The sequence below is a fragment of the Durio zibethinus genome, chromosome 25, assembly GCF_047325235.1.
Source record: "Durio zibethinus cultivar Kanyao isolate XHJ-2024 chromosome 25, ASM4732523v1, whole genome shotgun sequence".
In the NCBI taxonomy this organism is placed as follows: domain Eukaryota; kingdom Viridiplantae; phylum Streptophyta; class Magnoliopsida; order Malvales; family Malvaceae; genus Durio; species Durio zibethinus.
The window spans coordinates 777,986-799,591 of record NC_143186.1 but is presented as its reverse complement, the minus strand read 5'-3'; the positions used below and the strand labels follow the sequence as shown (position 1 = coordinate 799,591).

Genomic DNA, 21,606 nt, shown 5'->3' with positions numbered 1-21,606 from the left:
TAATAATCCATATTCCATAAAAATCATAAAATACATACATACATACACACACACACACACACACACACGTGAAACAGGTGTAAATAATAAGTTGAAGGACAATGATGGTAAGTAAAAAAAAAACCCTAATGGTTGATGTTAAGGGAATGCTAAGTGTGTATGAAGCTGCCTATATGTTATTAAGGAAGAGCTTAAAGAAATGAGACCCTACTTCACTTTAATCGAATACTATCACATGGTGATTTTTCCATGCGTTTTAAGGAATGAAGATCCTATGGATGCAAAAAGATGCTTCTTGTATTTGTTATTCGACTAATGAACAACTATGCCACAGAGCTGGAATGTACCTACGTTGGAGTTGCATACAAAACTTCCACTTTTGATCAAATGATAACAATATCATAGCAATCACGGGGTTAGTCAAAAATTATGCATTAAATGAGTAAATATCTATGAAGATATAATTTAATTTGCACTTCAATTTCCATCAGAACATAGAGTTTGCACAAACACTGAGGTCCTTACCAAAACCAATGACAACTTTCAGACAAACAAAAAGAACAGATCACGTCTGAAAGTTTCTTTTTTTTTTCAAATGAGAGTGCAACTAGATGTCCTTTGAGTTAGTTTGAATAATTTATAATACCTGCCATTGTTGCTGTCAAGATTATAATATATAAACAAAAGATACCACGAAAAGTTGAAAGTTTTTAAAAGATGGGATTAAGAGACTCATGCAGTGAGCTTCTCCAATTCCTCCACGGCAAAGCCCAAAGCATGAAGTATCATTTTCTTCACCTGCTTTACATAAAGCTAAGATCAAAGACCATTCCATTTACAAAAGAATACAATACACACTGCAAGTTTTCATATTTGATATATTTGGTAACTATTGTTACTGGTTATACTTGATTTTTTTTATCGGTTTTTAGTATTACTTTATTGAGAGTAAAGGAAGATTTTCTTCTTAATTATTAAATTTGGACTGGTTTGCTATTAATGGATTTGACAAAATAAGTTAATCCCTTTGTATATTTAGTAAGATTAAAATTATTGGTTACTATATAACTGCACCAACACTTTATATCAGGCAAGAAATGTAAGGTAAAAGCTCCAAATGTCTGAAGAACATAACATAATATAATCACATTGCAGGCCCTAGGTTTTAGATTTTGAGGTGACTTCTCTCACAGTCTCCTGTCTTCTTTGTAATTCAATTAGACAATAACCAAATCCTAAAACCATAACTTTTGTTCGGCCATTTAACCTTGAAAGTTATTTAGGCATGGGGAAACCAAGATCATGTGGTAAATACTTTTATCTTGTTTACATATATTGTGTTTTAACTTCCTAACTAATCTTTTAAGTTGGGGTTTCTGCAATTTTCAGAAATTTATCTTCATTTTTGACAAATAAATTCTTCATCCAAAGATGATAAAATATTAAAAAAGAAGCTCTAATTCTATAGCCATGAGATCAAACTCTTTTTACTATCTCTGACAAAGGAAACTAATTTTTGTCTATCTTTCATTTGTTAATTTATTTTATATACATGTAATAATTCCATTTGTTTCATACGAGCAGAGGTTAGAGACATCATTTCTTTCTTCTTTTAGATGGTTGTACTTCTAACTGATTTTTGTTTGCTGTAGATGTTTGTTCTGTTTACTTATTTGTTCTATGGTGACGATTCTTTTTTTTCCTTGCAAAAGAGTTAGAATCTGTTTGCAATTGCATATATGTATGGCTTGACAGCTTTTTTTTTTTTCATATTTCTACTGCCATGAATACTTTTAGAGTTGGCAAAAGCAGTTTTCATCCTTGGTACCCTAATCTTATCATGAGGAAGCTACATCAATTAAGGCCTTGCTGTGTGTACATGTGTTCTCAAAGCTAAATTAGTTCAGTTCATAGTATCCATGGTTTTTATAGCAGTAGGTTATTTCTGGTCATTGGATCATGTCAAAAATATTCTTTCATGCAGCAATTTATACTAGCCACAGATAGTAAGGAATTTCCCTTTTGTGATATATATTGTCAGAAAACCTTTCACAACCATACTATTATATCCTGACTAATCTTATAAATATTAAACCTGGAAAGGACTTTAAAATTTATAATGCACAGCTTGAACAAGTTTCTTAGTCTATTTTATTTTTGCCTTTATTTTTCCACATTCTGAGTATCCCATTTTAAAAATTACTTTCTAATCAGGAAGCAAATTTTATTGAAATGAAGCTATACGGGAAGAAATTAACAGTTAAGGACTTAGTTTAGCTTGGTTGCTTTATAAAATTTCCTCATTTCCCCGTTTAATTTGCTGTCCATTTGCTGCGGATTACTGCAGCTGCCTGAAATTTCTGTTCTTTTCTTTGTAGTTGGTTCTTTCAAGTTTCATAAGTTTGATTGCTATGGATTATTTTATATATAATTTGAATTCCTCCGAAAATTTTATTATGAAGCTTTTTGGGTATTCAAAATTAAATTATGAATAACAGCTTAGCTTGCTCTTATCAGTATAACTGCTTGTCCTAATTTATCCATGTAAGTATTTGTTATGACTTGAGTGCTTGAGACTCTGAGTTATAGAAAATGCATTATTTTACATGATCTCACTCTTTCGGCATTTCTGAGGATTCTTGGCCTAGATTCAGGAATCTGAAAGAAACACGTTTAATCTTTTGGATGAAACAAAGATATTTTATTTACAATGTGTTCCTTTTTGTAGGATATGGAGCGGTGGAAAAAATCTTTGAATGTATTTTATTGTATTTTGTTTTGTTTTACATTGAAGTGATTAATAGGATTGTGATATAGTTATATTCATAAAGCATTGATGCAGTGATAGAGTGAATGAATCAGGAAGAGTAATATTTCCGAATACTAGTAGCAGTGCAGGATTTTGTTGTCCAACTTGCTAATACTTGGATGATATTTAAGCATCATCCTTGACTAATTTGATTCACTCATTATAATTATTAAATCTTTTGTGACTTGCCTTCTATCTACAGAAAGATGGCCAGCATTTGATTGATTCCCAAGCTACAACCATCCTAATTTGTCTCATATACATGCTCTTGTATGGCATGTCTGTTTTGCTGTTACTTGGTGTGGCATGGCGGGAGGCTGCACCTAAATTGTCTCAACTGTTTAGTATGGCAAGTTCTATAGATTGTGTGCTCTACAGGATATAATTCTTGCGAGCCTCTTAGATTATTTCCAGTGCTTTGGATGGATCGGCCAACTTCGTGGCAAATTCAGGCTAGAGGGTAAGTTAACTTTTCCATTTGGATTTGCTATGTTACAAGTTGTGGCTGATCAAATGATTTCCGGGTAGTATGCATTTGATATGGATATACCACCAAAATATGAATATGAAGCATGTGATAGAGGTTAAGATGCACTCCTTTCACAGAAAGGTATTTTATAGAATTAGAATAATTTTACACACTCGAGGCGCTAAAAGCCTAGAACCCTTATATTGCCTGCGGCACAAGGTGCATAAAAAGCACTCCCCTAAGTGAAGTAATGTGCAATATGTATGTGGGTGTAAACCCAAAATAAGCTTAACATATATAATTCTATTAATAAACTCTAAAGAGTGGTCCACTTTTATCCTAAAAAACGTGCAAAATTTCCTTTTTTCTTTCTCTTTTATTTTTTTTTGACAATATGCACTATTTCATTACAGTCCCCAATATGTTGTTGAATACTCAAACATTAAGAAGAAGAGAGTTTGATATTGCCCCTTGTTTTCTGTTAAAAGTAAAGTTAATGAAAAAGAATAAAAGAAATGCAAGAGAACTTCAATCAGGCAGGCTTTTTTTGTGCCAAGTGCTTTATAAAAAAAGTGTGCTTAATGAAATGTGCCTCGTTCCTCGCTCAAAAGGGTCTGAGCCCTTTTTGTTGTGTGGCGCTGCACCTTAGCGCTAAGGCATGAGCCTTGACAACGTTGCTTTGGACTTGTGACATTGATTCTACCATTTGGAACTAGAAAGGGGGTTTGTGTTACTACAATTTGACAAACATATGTGGTGATGAAAAAACCTATTGAATTGTTTTCCTTTTAACCTTTTTAGAACCATAGCAAGAATGGTTAGTTAGCCTAGAGCATGTGTCACGCCTTGGGCGGGCGCGCTAGGCACATCAGGCAAACCAGCAGGCGAGCCAGAGGTTGAGGCCCGCAGACCAGGCTTGCTGGCGAGTATCTGTGCACAAAGCCTAGTAAACGAGCTCAGAACGCCCGCCCGACTTGCAGGCCAGCCCGTGAGACTAAGGCTTGGCATACAAGCTGCCCGCACCACATCCAGAAGGGCCCAAGGTGCTGGACACACAAGGGAAGCTTCTGGAAGTAGGCAGGAGCATCCTGGCAGATTTGATTGACCCTAAAAATCAGGAGTTAGCATCCTGATTGAATGTAATCTGTATAATCCCATGATTTTAGCCTTTATTCTAGGGATAAGCCATTATAGTTTGAGCCTCAACTATAAATAGAGGGCTGCTCCACCCTCATTTGTACACCATCAAACACTTCTGTTTCAATTAATACAAGAGCATTTCCAGAATTCTGTCTTCTTATCCTGTTTCTCTTTAACTTGCGTAATCAACCCTTCCCATTGTTCTAGTGCCCGCACGCTTGTGTTTTAGGCTAACTTAGGCATAAAGGAGGAGATTCCAAGCCTAAGGCCGCACGGATTCTGAGTCTAAAGTCGGAGCCCGTGACAGTTGGTATCAGAGCAAATTCGATTCTGTGTGTTTGTGTTGTGCAGGTTAGATCGTGATTGAGGAGATGGCATCCCAAAGCGACGTTGCTAGCCAACAACCAGAGGCCCAGGAGCATGGGCGTGGAAGAGGCAAGAAAGCCGATTCGAGAGATATCTGATCTACCATAGACGGTAGGCTGGCCAAGGTGGAGGTGACCATGGGCGACATGGGGGAGAAGCTTGAGGAAGTAGAGACTCACATTGCATGTTTTAGGCTAACTTAGGCATAAAGGAGGAGATTCCAAGCCTAAGGCCGCACGGATTCTGAGTCTAAAGTCGGAGCCCTTGACAATTGGTATCAGAGCAAGTTCGATTCTGCGTGTTTGTGTTGTGTAGGTTAGATCGTGATTGAGGAGATGGTATCCCAAAGCGACGTTGCTAGCCAACAACCAGAGGCCCAGGAGCATGGGCGTGGAAGAGGCAAGAAAACCGATTCGAGAGATATCTGGTCTACCATAGACGGTAGGCTGGCCAAGGTGGAGGTGACCATGGGCGACATGAGGGAGAAGCTTTAGGAAGTAGAGACTCACATTGCATCGCTAGACTCCATAGGGGAGGAGATCCAAAGCCTGGATGCGGTCACCCGAAAGAATGAATCCTTGGAGTCGAAAGTGCTGACTTTGCGATATGGCATGGAGGCCATGCGCCAGCGGATGGAAGAGCTTACCAGTGAGCTCGTTACTTGCAAGACTGCCATTGGGAATGGCATGTTTGCTGGAGTGTCCAAATCCAGATTGGATGTCCCCAAGCCTAAGGAGTTCAAGGGGACTAGGGCGGCCAAGAAAGTAGACAACTACCTTTAGGGTATGGAGCAGTACTTCCAGGCCACGGGCATGCAAGACGAGGCGATAAAGGTAAGCACCGCTGCTCTGTATCTCACTAATGTAGCCTTATTATGGTAGAGGCACAGGTGTGATGATGTCAGGCGTGGGAGCGCCAAGATTGGAACTCGGGCAGAGTTCCAAAAGGAGTTCAGAGAACAATTTTACCCGTAGTATGCCGATGATTAGGCGCGGGCAAAGTTGCGCAGGCTGAGCCAACAAGGAGACATAAGAGAGTATGTCCAAAAATTCTTTGAATTGATGCTACAGATCTCGGATCTAGGCGAGAAGGACGCCTTATTTGCTTTCATGGATGGGCTGAAGCCGTGGGTGAAGCATGAGCTACAAAGGACAGGAGTTCATGACTTCGCTAAAGCCATGACTACTGCCGAGGCCTTGATAGAGTTCAAGCCTCTGAACAAGTTCGAGTCTTCCAAGCCCAAGGGTAAAGGCAGGGACGATAGGGACCGGAAGAAACAGTCTAAGGGGAAGAACCGTGACCGGGAGTCCAAGGATGGAGACCAAGACTGTTCAACCAAGGATGGCGAAAGGAAGCCACCAGCAGGCAAGTGGAAAGCAAAAGGGGATCGAGAGCCACTAACATGCTACCTATGTGGAAGGAGCCACATAACGCGCAATTGCCCGCAGAAGGGCAAGCTGGCTACTGTAGACAAGGAGTCTGACGAGGAGCCAGAGTCAGGGGCAGCAAAGCTTGGGTCGTTGGTGCTCAATGCTGTCCAGAGTAAAGGGAGCCACAAGCCAAAGGGCTTGATGTTTGCGGATCTGATGGTTACGGGTCAGAAGGTGAGCGCACTGGTGGACACAAATACCTCACATCTTTTTATTTCAGGTGATGGAGCCCGAAAGCTCAGACTGAAGGTGCAAAAAGGGACTGGTACCATTAAGACGGTGAACTCCAAGGAAGTTCCAACCATTGGAGTAGCACGGGGAGTGGAGTTGCAGCTTGGAGATTGGAAAGGCAAGGAGACCATTGAGGTAATACCCCTTGACGACTATGAGTTTGTGATTGGGTTGGATTTCCTTGTTCGGATTAACGCCTTTCTTGTGCCTTTTGCCGATTGTGTTTGCTTCTTGGATGCGCGGTGCCAATGCCTAGTGCCATTGAGGAGAAGGTCTGGAGTTGGGTCGCGGGTGGTGTCAGCCATCCAATTTGCCAAGGCGGTAAGCAGACAAAAAGACACCTTCTTGGTAGCCCTGAAATATGATGAGCCAAAGGAGAAGGAGACCAAGTCACCCTTGGAGGTGCTAAAGATACTGAAGACATTTAATGATGTGATGCCCGCAAAGCTGCCTAGCAAGCTACCACCTAAGAGGGAGGTGGACCACAAGATTGAGCTGGTGTCTGAGGCCAAGCCACCAGTTAGAGCCCCTTACCGAATGTCTCCACCAGAGTTGGAGGAGTTGAGAAGGCAGCTCAAAGAGTTGGTTGATGCTGGCTTCATCAGGCCATCGAAAGCACCATATGGTGCACCGATTTTATTCCAGCACAAACATCTTGCGGAATTTGATTTCCAGATGGAGTACAAGCCAAGACAGGCGAACCTAGTGGCAGACGCCTCGAGCAGAAAGGCTAACCTTGCTGCCATTAGCCAACCAGAGAGGTCACTGGTGCCGCGCATCAAGGAGGGACTTGTACATGATCCTACAACCAAGGCTTTGATGGAGTACGCCCAACAAGGTAAGACTAGGCGATTTTGGTTGCAGGGTGGCTTGCTGTACACCAAGGGCAGTAGACTATTTGTGCCGCAGCACGGGAAGCTCCGCAAGGAAGTTTTGCAAGAATGTCATGATTCAAGGTGGGCTAGACACCCAGGAGTGAGCCGCACCTTGGCGCTGATCGAGGACCGGTACTACTGGCCGCACATGAGGGACGATGTGGAGGCCTATGTGAAGACTTTTCTTGTGTGCCAACAAGACAAGGTAGAGCTCAAGAAACCAGGGGGTCTCTTAGAGCCATTGCCAGTGCCAGAACGACTATGAGAGAGTGTTTCTCTGGACTTTATAGTCGGTCTACCCAAAGCAGAAGGGTTTGGAAGCATCATGGTAATGGTGGACAGGTTTTCCAAGAATGGAATCTTCATTCCAGCAACCAAGGAGTGCCCAACCGAAGAGACAGCTCGATTGTTCTTGAAGAACATGGTTAAGTACTGAGGAGTGCCGAAGACCATTGTTAGTGATCGGGACAAGCGTTTCATACGCAGGTTCTGGACTGAGTTGTTCAAGCTGTTAGGGTCAGACTTAAACTTTTCCACCAACATGCATCCGCAGACCGATGGGCAGATAGAACGAGTGAATGGACTATTGGAGGTCTACCTCAGGCACTATGTGAATGCCATACAAAAGGGACTGGCCAAAGCTGCTAGATATTGCGCAGTTTTCCTACAACTTGCAAATGAGCGAGGCAACGAACCAAAGCCCATTTGAGGTTGTGACACGGCAACAACCACTAACACCCGGTTCGATTGCTGCAGGTTATACAAGGCCGAATCCAGCAGCATACAAGTTTGTCAAGGCATGGCAGAAGCAAACTGACTTGGCCAGAGTTTGTCTACACAAGGCGGCCAAGAGGTCGAAGAAGTGGGCAGACCAGAATAGGCGAGATGTGCAGTTCCAGGTTGGAGACTTGGTGTTGGTGAAGCTGCATCCCATTGTGCGCCATAAAGGGCTGCACAAAGGCCTAGTCCGGAGGTATGAGGGACCTTTCCAAGTAGTCAAGAGGGTAGGCAAGGTTGCCTACAAGCTGGATATGCCACCCAAGCCAAGGGTACACCCGATGTTCCATGTGAGCATGCTCAAGCCGTTCCATGAGGATGAGGGAGATCCAAGATGGGCAGAGTCAAAGCGTGCACCATTGGGAGCAAAGGCCTCATATGAGAAAGAGGTCCACAGCATCATGGCTGACCGGGAGGTGAGACGAAAGAACTATCAACCAAGACATGAGTAATTGATGCGCTGAAAGGGACTTCCAGACAGTGAGGCGAGCTGGGAACCAGCAGATGACTTATGGCAGTTCGGGGACCAGATCAGGCAATACCATGCAGAAGACACAACGAGGGCGTTGCACAATCAAGTGGGGGAGAATGTCACGCCCTGGGCGAACGCGCCAGGCACATCAGGCAAACCAGCAGGCGAGCCAGAGGTTGAGGCCCACAAATCAGGCGTGCTGGTGGGTATCTGTGCGCAAAGCCTAGTAAACGACCTCAGAACACCCGCCCGACTTGCAGGACAGCCCATGAGACCAAGGCTTGGCATACAAGCTGCCCGCATCACATCTAGAAGGGCCCAAGGTGCTGGACACGCAAGGTAAGCTTCTGGAAGCAGGCAGGAGCATCCTGGCATATTTGGTTGACCCTGAAAATTAGGAGTTAGCATTTTGATTGAATGTAATCTGTATAATCCCATGATTTTAGCCTTTATTCTAAGGATATGCCATTAAGTTGTAGCTGGAGCCTCAACTATAAATAAAGGGCTGTTCCAACCTCATTTGTACACCATCAAACACTTCTGTTTCAATGAATACAAGAGCATTTCCAAAATTCTATCTTTTTATCCTGTTTCTCTTTAACTTACGTAATCAGCCCTTCCCATTGTTCTAGTGCCCGCACGCTTGTGTTTTAGGCTGACTTAGGCATAAAGGAAGAGATTCCAAGCCTAAGGCCGCACGGATTCTGAGTCTAAGGTCGGAGCCCGTGACAGTTGGTATCAGAGCAAGTTCGATTCTGCGTGTTTGTGTTGTGCAGGTTAAATCGTGAATGAGGAGATGGCATCCCAAAGCGACGTTGCTAGCCAACAACCAAAGGCCCAGGAGCATGGGCGTGGAAGAGGCAAGAAAGCCGATTCGAGAGATATCTGGTCTACCATAGACGGTAGGCTGGCCAAGGTGAAGGTGACCATGGGCGACATGGGGAGAAGCTTGAGGAAGTAGAGACTCACATTGCATCGCTAGACTCCATGGGGGAGGAAATCCAAAGTGAGCTAGAAGCTACTCTCAACAAAGGCCTGGATACGGTCACCCGAAAGAATGAATACTTGGAGGCGGAAATGCTGACTTTGCGAGATGGCATGGAGGCCATGCGCCAGCGGATGGAAGAGCTTACCAGTGAGCTCGTTACTTGCAAGACTGCCATTGGGAATGGCATGTTTGCTGGAGTGTCCAAATCCAGATTGGATGTCCCCAAGCCTAAGGAGTTCAAGGGGACTAGGGCGGCCAAGAAAGTAGACAACTACCTTTAGGGTATGGAGCAGTACTTTCAGGCCACGGGCATGCAAGACGAGGCAATAAAGGTAAGCACCGCTGCTATGTATCTCACTAATGTAGCCTTATTATGGTAGAGGCATAGGTGTGATGATGTCAGGCGTGGGAGCGCCAAGATTGGAACTCGGGCAAAGTTTTAAAAGGAGTTCAGAGAACAATTTTACCCGGAGTATGCCGATGATGAGGCGCGGGCAAAGTTGCGCAGGCTGAGCCAGCAAGGAGACATAAGGGAGTATGTCCAAAAATTCTTTGAATTGATGCTACAGATCTCGGATCTAGGCGAGAAGGACGCCTTATTTGCTTTCATGGATGGGCTGAAGCCGTGGGTGAAGCATGAGCTACAAAGGACAGGAGTTCATGATTTCGCTAAAGCCATGACTACTGTCGAGGCCTTGATAGAGTTTCAGCCTCTGAACAAGTTCGAGTCTTCCAAGCCCAAGGGTAAGGGCAGGGACGATAGGGACCGGAAGAAGCAGTCCAAGGGGAAAGACCGTGACCGGGAGTCCAAGGATGGAGACCGAGACCGTTCAACCAAGGATGGCGAGAGGAAGCCACCAGCAGGCAAGTGGAAAGCAAAAGGGACCGAGAGCCACTAGCATGCTACCTATGTGGAGGGAGCCACATAGCGCGCAATTACCCACAAAAGGGCAAGCTCGCTGTTGTAGACAAGGAGTCTGACGAAGAGCTAGAGTCAGAGGTAGCAAAGCTTAGGTCGTTGGTGCTCAATGCTGTCCAGAGTAAGGGGAGCCGCAAGCCAAAAGGCTTGATGTTTGCGGATCTGATGGTTACGGGTCAGAAGGTGAGCGCACTGGTGGACACAAGTGCTTCACATCTTTTTATTTCAGGTGATGGAAACAGGAAGCTCGGACTGAAAGTGCAGAAAAAGACTGGTACCATTAAGACGATGAACTCCAAGGAAGTTTCAGCCATTGGAGTAGCATGGGGAATGGAGTTGCAGCTTGGAGACTGGAAAGGCAAGGAGACCATTGAGGTAATACCCCTTGACAACTATGAGTATGTGATTGGGTTGGATATCCTTGTTCGGATTAACGCCCTCCTTATGCCTTTTGCCGATTGTGTTTGCATCTTGGATGCACGGTGCCAATGCCTAGTGCCATTGAGGAAAAGGTCTGGAGTTGGGTCGCGGGTGGTGTCAACAATCCAATTTGCCAAAGCGGTAAGCAGACAAGAAGACACCTTTTTGGCAACCCTAAAATATGATGAGCCAAGGGAGAAGAAGACCGCGTCACCCTTGGAGGTGCTAAAGGTGCTGAAGACCTTTAGTGATGTGATGCCCACAAAGCTGCCTAGCAAGCTACCACCTAAAAGGGAGGTGGACCACAAGATTGAGCTGGTGTCTGAGGCCAAGCCACCAGCTAAAGCCCCTTACCGAATGTCTCCACCAAAGTTAGAGGAGTTGAGGAAGCAGCTCAAAGAGTTAGTTGATGCTGGCTTCATCAGGCCATCGAAGGCACCATATGGTGCACCGGTTCTATTCCAGCACAAACATCTTGCGGAATTTGATTTTCAGATGGAGTACAAGCCAAGACAGGCGAACCTAGTGGCAGACGCCCTGAGCAGAAAGGCTAACCTTGCTGCCATTAGCCAACCAGAAGGGTCACTGGTGCCACGCATCAAGGAGGGACTTGCACATGATCCTACAGCCAAGGCTTTGATGGAGTACGCCCAGCAAGGTAAGACTAAGCGATTTTGGTTGCAGGATGGCTTGCTGTACACCAGGGGCAATAGACTATTTGTGCCGCAACACGGGAAGCTCCGCAAGGAAGTTTTGCAAGAATGTCATGATTCAAGGTGGGCTGGACACCCAGGAGTGAGCCGCACCTTGGCGCTGATCGAGGACCGATACTACTGGCCGCACATGAGGGACGATGTGGAGGCCTATGTGAAGACTTTTCTTGTGTGCCAACAGGACAAGGTAGAGCTCAAGAAACCAGAGGGTCTCTTGGAGCCATTGCCAGTGCCAGAGCGACCATGGGAGAGTGTTTCTCTGGACTTTATAATCGGTCTACCCAAAGCAGAAGGGTTTGGAAGCATCATGGTAGTGGTGGACAGGTTTTCCAAGAATGGAATCTTTATTCCAGCAACCAAGGAGTGTCCAGCCGAGGAGGCAGCTCGATTGTTCTTGAAGAACATGGTTAAGTACTAGGGAGTGCTGAGGACCATTGTTAGTGATCGGGACGGGCGTTTCACGGGCAGGTTCTGGACTGAGTTGTTCAAGCTTTTAGGATCAAACTTGAACTTTTCCACCAGCATGCATCCGCAGACCGATGGGCAGACAGACCGAGTGAATGGACTATTGGAGGTCTACCTCAGGCACTATGTGAGTGCCACATAAAGGGACTGGCCAAAGCTGCTAGATATTGCATAGTTTTCCTACAACTTGCAAAGGAGCGAGGCAACGAACCAAAGCCCATTTGAGGTTGTGACAGGGCAACAACCACTAACACTCGATTCGATTGCTGCAGGTTATACAGGGCCAAATCCAATAACATACAAGTTTGCCAAGGCATGGCAAGAGCAAACTGACTTGGCCAGAGTTTGTCTACACAAGGTGGCCAAGAGGTCGAAGAAGTGGACAGACCAGAATAGGCGGGATGTGTAGTTCCAGGTTGGAGACTTGGTGTTGGTGAAGCTGCATCCCATTGTGCGCCACAGGGGGCTGCACAAAAGCCTAGTCCGGAGGTATGAGGGACCTTTCCGAGTAGTCAAGAGGGTAGGCAAGGTTGCCTACAAGCTGGATATGCCACCCAAGCCGAGGGTATACCCGGTGTTCCATGTGAGCATGCTCAAGCCATTCCATGAGGATGAGAGAGATCCAGGACGGGCAGAGTCAAAACGTGCACCATTGGGAGCAATGGCCTCATATGAGAAGGAGGTCCACAGCATCATGGCTGACTGAGAGGTGAGACAAAAGAACTATCAACCAAGACATAAGTACTTGGTGCGCTGGAAGGGACTTCCAGACAGTGAGGCGAGCTGGGAACCAGCAGATGACTTATGGCAGTTCGGGGACCAAATCAAGCAGTAACATGCAGAAGACGCAACGAAGGCTTTGCGCAATCAGGTGGGGAAGAATGTCACGCCCTGGGCGGGCGCGCCAGGCACATCAGGCAGACCAGCAAGCGAGCCAGAGGTTGAGACCCGCAAACCAAGCATGCCGATGGGTATCTGTGCTCAAAGCCTAATAAACGAGCTCAGAACGCCCGCCCGACTTGCAAGCCAGCCCATGAGACCAAGGCCTGGCATACAAGCTGCCCGCACCACGTCCAAAAGAGCCCAAGGTGCTGGACACGCAAGGGAAGCTTCTAGAAGCAGGCAGAAGCATCCTGACAGATTTGGTTGATCCTGAAAATCAAGAGTTAGCATCCTGATTGAATGTAATCTGTATAATCCCATGATTTTAGCCTTTATTCTAGGGATATGCCATTAAATTGTAACTGGAGCCTCAACTATAAATAGAAGACTACTCCACCCTCATTTGTACACCATCAAACACTTCTATTTCAGTGAATACAAGAGCATTTCCAAAATTCTATCTTCTTATCCTGTTTCTCTTTAACTTGCGTAATCAGCCCTTCCCATTGTTCTAATGCCCGCACACTTGTGTTTTAGGTTGACTTAGGCATAAAGGAGGAGATTCCAAGCCTAAGGCCGCATGGATTCTGAGTCTAAGGTCGGAACCCGTGACACCACTTGTCACGAGTCGAGACTCAAGCTCTGAACCCGCGCAACTCCGAGACCCGGGTATTCACCCTTCCGACATCCCAGATCAGCCTTCCTGTCACGATTCACACCCTTGTGAGATATTGTTCGCTCTGGCCTCGCCTAGCCTCATGGTTTTATCCTACAAAAAGCACCTCACAAGACAAAGGTGATATAAATCCTTATATACCCCAATGACCCTCCTATTATGTTAAATGTGAGATTCAAGACTCTTCTTTAGGTCCGTAACACATGCATATGGAGGAAAAAGGTATAAATAATTGGCCAAATTTTTTATGCTAAGCACTCTGAAATTTTACATTGGATAATTCTAGTATGGTCAGGGGGGGGGGATGTCCTTTCATTTCTTATATTTTTGTTTGCATGGCATTTTTCAGAATATTGCAGAAGATAAGAATGGTCACAGCTCGGTGATCCTTTACCTCCTTGTTCCAAATCAATTTCCTATCCTATGAAGTATGTTTATGCACATTTATTGGTCAAGGATGCTTTTTAAAACTTTATTTTCTTTTAATTTTATGTTTATTATCAAGAACAAAACTAAGGATTGAATTTCAATTTGATTCTTGTTCATAAAATTGTAGGTTTTGAATTGTATTTTTTATAATTAGCTTTCAATCATTAATATTATAAGAAAAATGATATCACTATTTGAGGATGATTGAAGTCATTGAAGATTGCCATTTTAGGGACATCACTCATCCTCAAAGATCAGTATTTGGAGATGATAGTCATCCCCAAAAATAACAATCAGTCCTTGCCACTTTTAGGGATCACAATTATACTTAAAAGCTTTGAGGCCTAGAACCACTTGGGGAAAAATTGAAAATGAGGTCTAACAGAAGTTGCTTCAAGGGCAAAAGATAATTGAACAAAATACGGTTACGAAATAATTTACCTCTAGTTTATCCTCTTTAGCCCTATGCTTATGCGGAAGAACCCAAAACTCCTCAGTCAAACGGATGCATTCATAAATATTTTCAGGAGACACAAAGTCAAGAGCAACCTTTATGCATGACTGCAAGTGGCATAAAATAAATAATCAAGAAAATAGTAACAAAATGATGCAGAAGGATGTAGTCAGACTGAAACTCTTACCAAGTGTATAATACATCAGCATACAAAATTTTGTGTGAGAGAGACAGTTTAACTATAACATAAATGATAACTTAAAATTGCATTCGTCTCTATCAACAAATAATCACTACTCTATTTTGCAATTTTTAGCAGGTGCATAATAGTCCAGAGAGTAGTATGAATCATGCAATGAATCTAATGACTCCAAGAATTATCACACAAACCAGCAGCATGCTTCCCAGAAGACAAGATTAGAAACAAAAGTAAAAAGCATGAATTTGAAAATTCATAAGTAAACAAAAAGAAATAGAATATCATTATGCTTAACAAAACAGGAGCAACAATTGTCCATGCCACAAGCTCAAAATACTGTGTCAATAACCTTAAGAACACTTTTTAGACACATTCACTGATTGATTTTATATTTAAATCTTAAGATCAAAGCTATGTTATTGTCATCTCTGTATTAAAAGGAAAACGTAAGAATTTACATGCCTTGAGATTTCTCACTTGATGAGGACAACCAGCTGGTATAAAGACCGCTTCTCCAAGTTTCTGCACAATGGTCCAAGGCTCAACTCCTGCAAAGAAGCATTTAATTTTTTTATGAAAGAAAAAGGAAATGATCGACACAACTGAGCAACATCAAACAAAGTGCTGACCAAACTCCTCCTTCAGCTTTCTCTTATGATGCATCGTCAGGTAGAAAGTTTGATCATGAATCGGGTGCACAACCTGTCACATAAATTCATTTCCATTCATACCCATCATAGATCACAAACCATTATTCTTAAAGATAAGAGCACATAATACGACTATAAGGTTAAACATGGAATGACCTTTTGCTTACCATTCATCAAATACAACAATAACAACAATAACAACAACAACAACAACAACCCAAGCTTTATATCCCATAACTCTAGGGTTACCCTTACCATTCATCCAAAAAAAAAAAACCTATTTATTATTTAATTTTAGGATTTAATTAAGCTATAATCAAGCATTCCAGAAAGTCAATTATGCAACACATTCAATAGAAATGACTGGTTCCCAGCAATCCAAATTTTTACTAGACCTTCACCTGAAATTTTCATGTATGAAAAAGGTATAGCCAAAAAGGCGTTTAATAAAACTGAGATTAAATCACCACTGGGACACCAAAAACATGTCAATGTGCACAAGCACATACACTATTTGTGACAAGCTAGCTACCTGATCAACTGGAGAGCCATAAACATGCCTGAATTCCCTATAGTGCTTCCTAACGAATTCCTCAAGTTTGGGTACATCTTGCCTATGAAAAATGTCCCAAACAGCCCCGCCTCCAGATGCTTCCATTGCATCATAAACACATCCAGAATCACCACCTACAGCATCTTTACGAAAAGCATCTATAGCATTTTCTGTTGAACCAGAACAGAAACAAAATGAGCAAATGTTAGTTTTCATACCATGAAGGCATTATTGGGAAAAAAAATAAAATTAAAAAAAAAAAAGAGAATGATAAGAATGCATCATTCAGAAAGAAGAATCACCAGAATGAGCCTCATCCATTTTCCCATTTCTTTCATCGACTTTAGATTCCTCTTCATTTTGTAGCAACAATGAAGTTCGACAAGATTTCACTTTCTTCTTTCTAGTTTTTCTTTTCCTCTTTGGAGACTTCACAGCTTCAACCATTACATCAACTTGCTCTTCCACCCTCAAACAAGAATCTTTGTCAGTGCCATTAAGAGAATGCATATTTGAAAATGAAGTCTCACTAGTACGAGCCTCATCAATTCTCCTGTTGCTTTTTTTATCCAATTTAAATTCCTCTTCATCTTGAAACTCGGAAGATTTCATCAGTAGTTTATACACTGAATCTGAACTTGAACATGATTCGACTTTCTGCTTGCTAGTTTGATGTTTCCTCTTCGAAGGCTTCACAGCTTTCATAAAAAAATCTACATCTACCTGCTCTTTCAAAGGCAAATAAGAATCCTTGTCAATGCCATATAGCTCTATTTGATCTTGTTTTATATGCCTCCTTTTCAAAATTCCAATATCAGCAAGCTGTTCAGAGGTAAGAGTCACATCTACTGTGTGCATCAAAACATTCACCTGAGTTATACAAAAGTAATTACATAGTTACATATTCATATAAGCAGCATGATTCAAATTTAAAAAGACATGAAAGCAGCAAGTATAATAACTAATTCAATCCCAGTAACAGCATTGATTAACAAAATGTAAACTCCATTCAGAATAATCCAACCAATCTTCAATGCTCATGTTCAAGTAATCATCACTTTTTTTGGTAAATATGAAAGACAAATGGGCTTGGCCTGCAGAATAGGAGGGAACCCTCTCTCTTGCCATAAACTCCAATCATCCCTCCCTAAGATTCATACCTAAGCCTTCCAATTTATGAGTTTCAAGTTCTAACTGTTGGGTTGTCCCCTAAGGGTTTCATTGTTCTTAGTTCATAATAAATTTAAACATTTGTGAGAGTTTAAATAAATGAAGTTGCAAGCTAAAGGCTAATTTTCTTTCCCATGTGGACAATTCAAACTCACAAACTGTTTCACGGCTAAAGATTTCATAGCTAGGTGAAAGATCTTATATTTTAGTGAAATGGCAAATAACTAAATAAACATAAAACTTAAAACTGTTACCAAAATTAAAAAAGAAAAATCTTAAATTCCTAAAAGTAGTTAAAAATTAGGATATAAAGCTTGATGTTTCCAAAGATATGACAAACCACCAAATCTCCAATAATAATACTTCTCAAATGAACCACTCAGCAAGCTACAACATAAACTGAATCTGCATACCGCATCTGACATGTCATAATGAAGCTTTGTAACTGAGTCTCCACGTCCAAGCTCTTCAACAAATCCATAAGCTATAAATGTTTTAGGACCAAGGTCAGGCTTCAAACTGTTTGCAGGCAACTTTGCTGCAACATTGAGGATGCCAGAGAAAGGATTTGTGTATTCCAAAAATGGCAAGGCACTGACAAATTCTGCACAATGGCGTGGTAAGAGCTCCTCAAAGAGATCAGATGGGGGCCAATCTTTTAGCTTCAGCAACTGAGGCCAACTGTTACTATGTGCACAACCCTTTAAATACCCTAGGAAAAATTTATGAATATTTAGTTCAACCTGCATTTTAAGAATGTATTAGCATCAATATTACCCTGAAAATAAAACTAAAAGGACAAAAACGTAATGATCATTAAAACAAATAGTAACTCAAAAGAACTTACTTCACACAAGTCAAGACAATCAATTGCTCTCACATTAACATTTGAGGAATCTTTCTTATTTGATACATCACGGAATGCACGCCACATTACCATTGGCTCCCAGCTTAAGCCAGAGGTTGATTCAAGAACATTTCTAACAAGCACTGGCTCTCCCTTAATCCAATGCCAACGAAAATGCTCTAGATTCCCCTGTTTTATGTCCTTTGCTGAAGGAGAATACAAGTAGTTTTTACTACAGTATTCCTGAGATTCTGATAACCGCATTGCCTCATTCACAACACCAATCTCATTATCAAGTTTGAGACAAGAACAATGTCCTGTCAAGGTTCCAAGTGCTTCCTCAAGTTTATGGAATTTAACTAATCTATTAGCTTTGATATTCAACATTGAAACCCAATCGGATGGCAACATGCATTTCAACTCTAAGCGCTCATGTCCACAACCACCCAATCTTTCTACTGGACAGGGGATGTCATCATTTCCGTTTACTTGCCACTTAGATAGTAGCCCGATACGTTTCCTAGAGCTTGTCTTGTTCTTTTTCTTATCTAACAATAAAGGTAGATGTTCTCCTCCATGCAAGTAAGCTTCTCCTCTGTTAACATATCTTTGTACCATTTTATCTCCACCTCTCAAGCATTTACCCCGAATTTCCGAGCAACAAGTAAGGCAAAGCTCATATGAACATTTTGGGCAAACTCTATGGAGATCAACTATCGAAGTTTTGCAATTATTGCTGCCATAAAACAGGTAATACAAGCTAATTTTGACAGATACACAGAAAAACTAATTTGAAAATGAATTTCTAACTATATTAAGAATAGAACCCACCAATATAAACGTTCATAATCATCAGAAACAGCCTGAAGCACCTCTATCTCTGATGACCGTAATCCTGCCCCAACATTCATCACTTAACAAACAATCAAGAAAGGAAAGAAGTTTTGCTTATATGCAAAGGGGAATGCATGCATTTTTTTAAACACTTATCTGTCTAGTCCATCTTTATTTCTTATATGACAGTCATATTACGAGTTATCCAGAATTATATAAACATGTAAACTTTCCGATATGTATGCCTCAATCTGAATGATGATTCCAAGCATGAAAACCTTGACAATAGAAAGTGAAAATCAACTACTTCACTAACACATTCTTTGCATAACTACATGGGCAGGTAATGATGAAAATCCACTGTTATACAGTTCATACCTTGGATCATGGCTTCGAGCTCTATTTCCTTCATTTGCTCCTCATTAAATTGTTTCAGGAAAGGGTACAACAATGAGATAAGATACTTCAAGTGTTTAATTCTTTCATCTTTATCCAATGGCATTCCAGAGTTTTTGACATCCTATAGAATGAGTAAGAAGAACCCACCATTAGTCATTTCAAAAAAAAAACACACACACACAAGAAATAATAAAATGTAGTAAGAAGAAAAATAATATAACAATGCTGTGAATACTAACCTTCATTAGTTCATTAGAACGCAAACATGGTTTGCAATTACAAGTTTTACGACAAAATGGGCATGACTCTGCTATTGCTTCCTCTGAAGATTGTGGATACCTATATTCAAAAGTTGAAGGCATAGAATCATTACTTGATTAGTGACAATGAACACTCAATTAAAATTTCTTTTACAAAAAGCTTTTGTATGTGAAATACAAATGAAGTGAGTACCATGTTTTGATGCATGAATAACAGAAGTGTTTACGTCGACACTTTAGGCAGCGTAGCACTCTGATTTTGAACCTATGGCACTGATGGCAATAACCTCCATTCTTTTGGTAACCCTTGCCCTTGTCAAATAAAACCAAAGCAATGCCCTCAATTGGATATGATAGTTAATAAGGTGAATCCTTTAACGTCAAAGCCAAACAAGTAAACTCACAATGGGGATATCTTCAGCTAAGACATTGCCAGTCCTCGTCTTCCCTAAAAAGGACTCATTTTGGCCACCGTTTCCATCTTCCTTTCCCTGTTAACATTAAAAAAACAAACATTTAGAAAAATAATAATAATAATAATAATAATAATAACAACAACAGAACACGTAAACCCACATTGCGTTTGGGGCCATTCTCTTGTTTCTCCTGTGAGAACTTGGCACTCCTCCTAGTCCTTCGTGACCAAGGCTCAACTTCTTCATCATTTCCATGTTGGCCTCCCTTCCTCTTGTCCTTATTCTGTGGATTCGTTGTTCCAGGGCTTTGCTTCCTAAGGTTATTCTGACGGTGTTTTAAGCGGAGAAAATGCAATTCACAATACTTTTGATGGTGGACCCTCCAGCGGTTACAGCGCCACCTACTTCCGTTTCTTGCGCACCGTAGCTGTTCCGGAGGTGCTATAAACGGTACCATTTCATCGTTCCAGAACGACTCTTCTCCCACTAACTCTCCTTCTTTCATGCTTTTCTTCTCTTCCACTCTTCACACACGAAACGAAAGACGAGATCACTGTCTCTTTGGCTGCCTCTTCAGTCTTTACCTTAGTTGCTATAAATGCAACGCATGGGCAGGCTTTTATTTTTTCCGTCTTTGGAATATGGAGGAAAGACGAGATGTGATGTGATACGCTGACATAGCGTGGCAGGTAAGAAAAGAAAGTAAAACCAGTTTTCCTTTTCTTCTTTTTCAATCAAATTACTTGAAAATATTAATATTTCCCTCCAAACTAAAGATTTAATTTTAAATTTACCTCTAACAAATGTTTTTCCCACGTTTAAATTTAAGTATTAAAAAAATAACTAACGAAGAAAGAATTTTGGATCAATTTACATATTATTAAAATTAATATTTAAAAATTATGAGTTCAAAATAATTTATATGTTTAATATTATCTCCGATCAAAATAAATATTAAAAAAAAGGTTTAATAACAGATTAAAAAAATAATAAGGAAGGAATTATATAAAATGCAAATTGACTTTTTATTTTGTTAAATAATAAATATTAGTCTTAAATTAAGCATTATTCTAAAATAAAAAAAAACTTTTAAGTATATTTTTAAATTAAATGTACTTAAAATTTATTTTATTTCTTAAACCAAAAGTTTGTTTTAAAATTTATTTATTTCAAAGATTATTTACCAGCAAACTTTTTTGGGCAATTTTAGGTGAGAGCATGAATAAGTTTTTTTTTTTATTTTTTTTTTTACTTTAATTTATTATAAAGTATAAACATGGAACTATTTATTGTATTATTATTTTGAAATTCCAACATCAGTTTACTTCTATGAAAAATGTTCTCACTTGTCACCAAACGAGGAGGCACACAATTGAGTGAAATTCTTTAAAAAAAAAAAAAGGAAATTGTCATTTCTCACCTGGTAGCCAATTAAAAGCAAGAGATTAATTAGATAGAAATAAAAGAAGTTGAAGCTAATATGGTTGATGTCGTGGAAAGAAGAAGAAGAAGAAGAAGAAGAAGAAGAAGAAGATGTTGCCATTGAAAAATCAGGGAATGAGGTATTATTATAATCATATGTTAGCATGGAATTTGAATCATCAAATATTGTTCAAAAATGTTATAATAAGTATGCAAGATTCACAAGTTTTGGTACGTATAAAATTAAATTACATTTATAGATAAAAAATTTACTTATTCATGGGAAGGTGTATGGGCAAAATATACTTGAAGAAAGAAGACAAAGCTTATGCAGCATCATA

At 41.0% G+C, this 21,606-nt stretch overlaps 1 protein-coding gene across 1 annotated transcript; it reads right to left on the bottom strand.

Annotated features, from left to right (window-relative positions):
• Positions 1-732: 732 nt before the first annotated feature.
• LOC111276660 (lysine-specific demethylase JMJ29-like) lies at positions 733-20,444 on the bottom strand. Its single transcript, XM_089754041.1, has 15 exons — positions 20,004-20,444; positions 19,820-19,918; positions 19,621-19,721; positions 19,407-19,506; positions 19,147-19,288; positions 18,766-18,829; positions 17,935-18,670; positions 17,501-17,830; positions 16,220-16,787; positions 15,897-16,087; positions 15,344-15,416; positions 15,177-15,262; positions 14,498-14,622; positions 9,833-9,857; positions 733-813 (listed from the first exon to the last, which is right to left on the bottom strand). Exons 1-15 carry the CDS (start codon positions 20,346-20,348, stop codon positions 733-735), a joined length of 3,066 nt encoding a protein of 1,021 aa, XP_089610167.1. The 5' UTR covers positions 20,349-20,444.
• Positions 20,445-21,606: the final 1,162 nt, after the last annotated feature.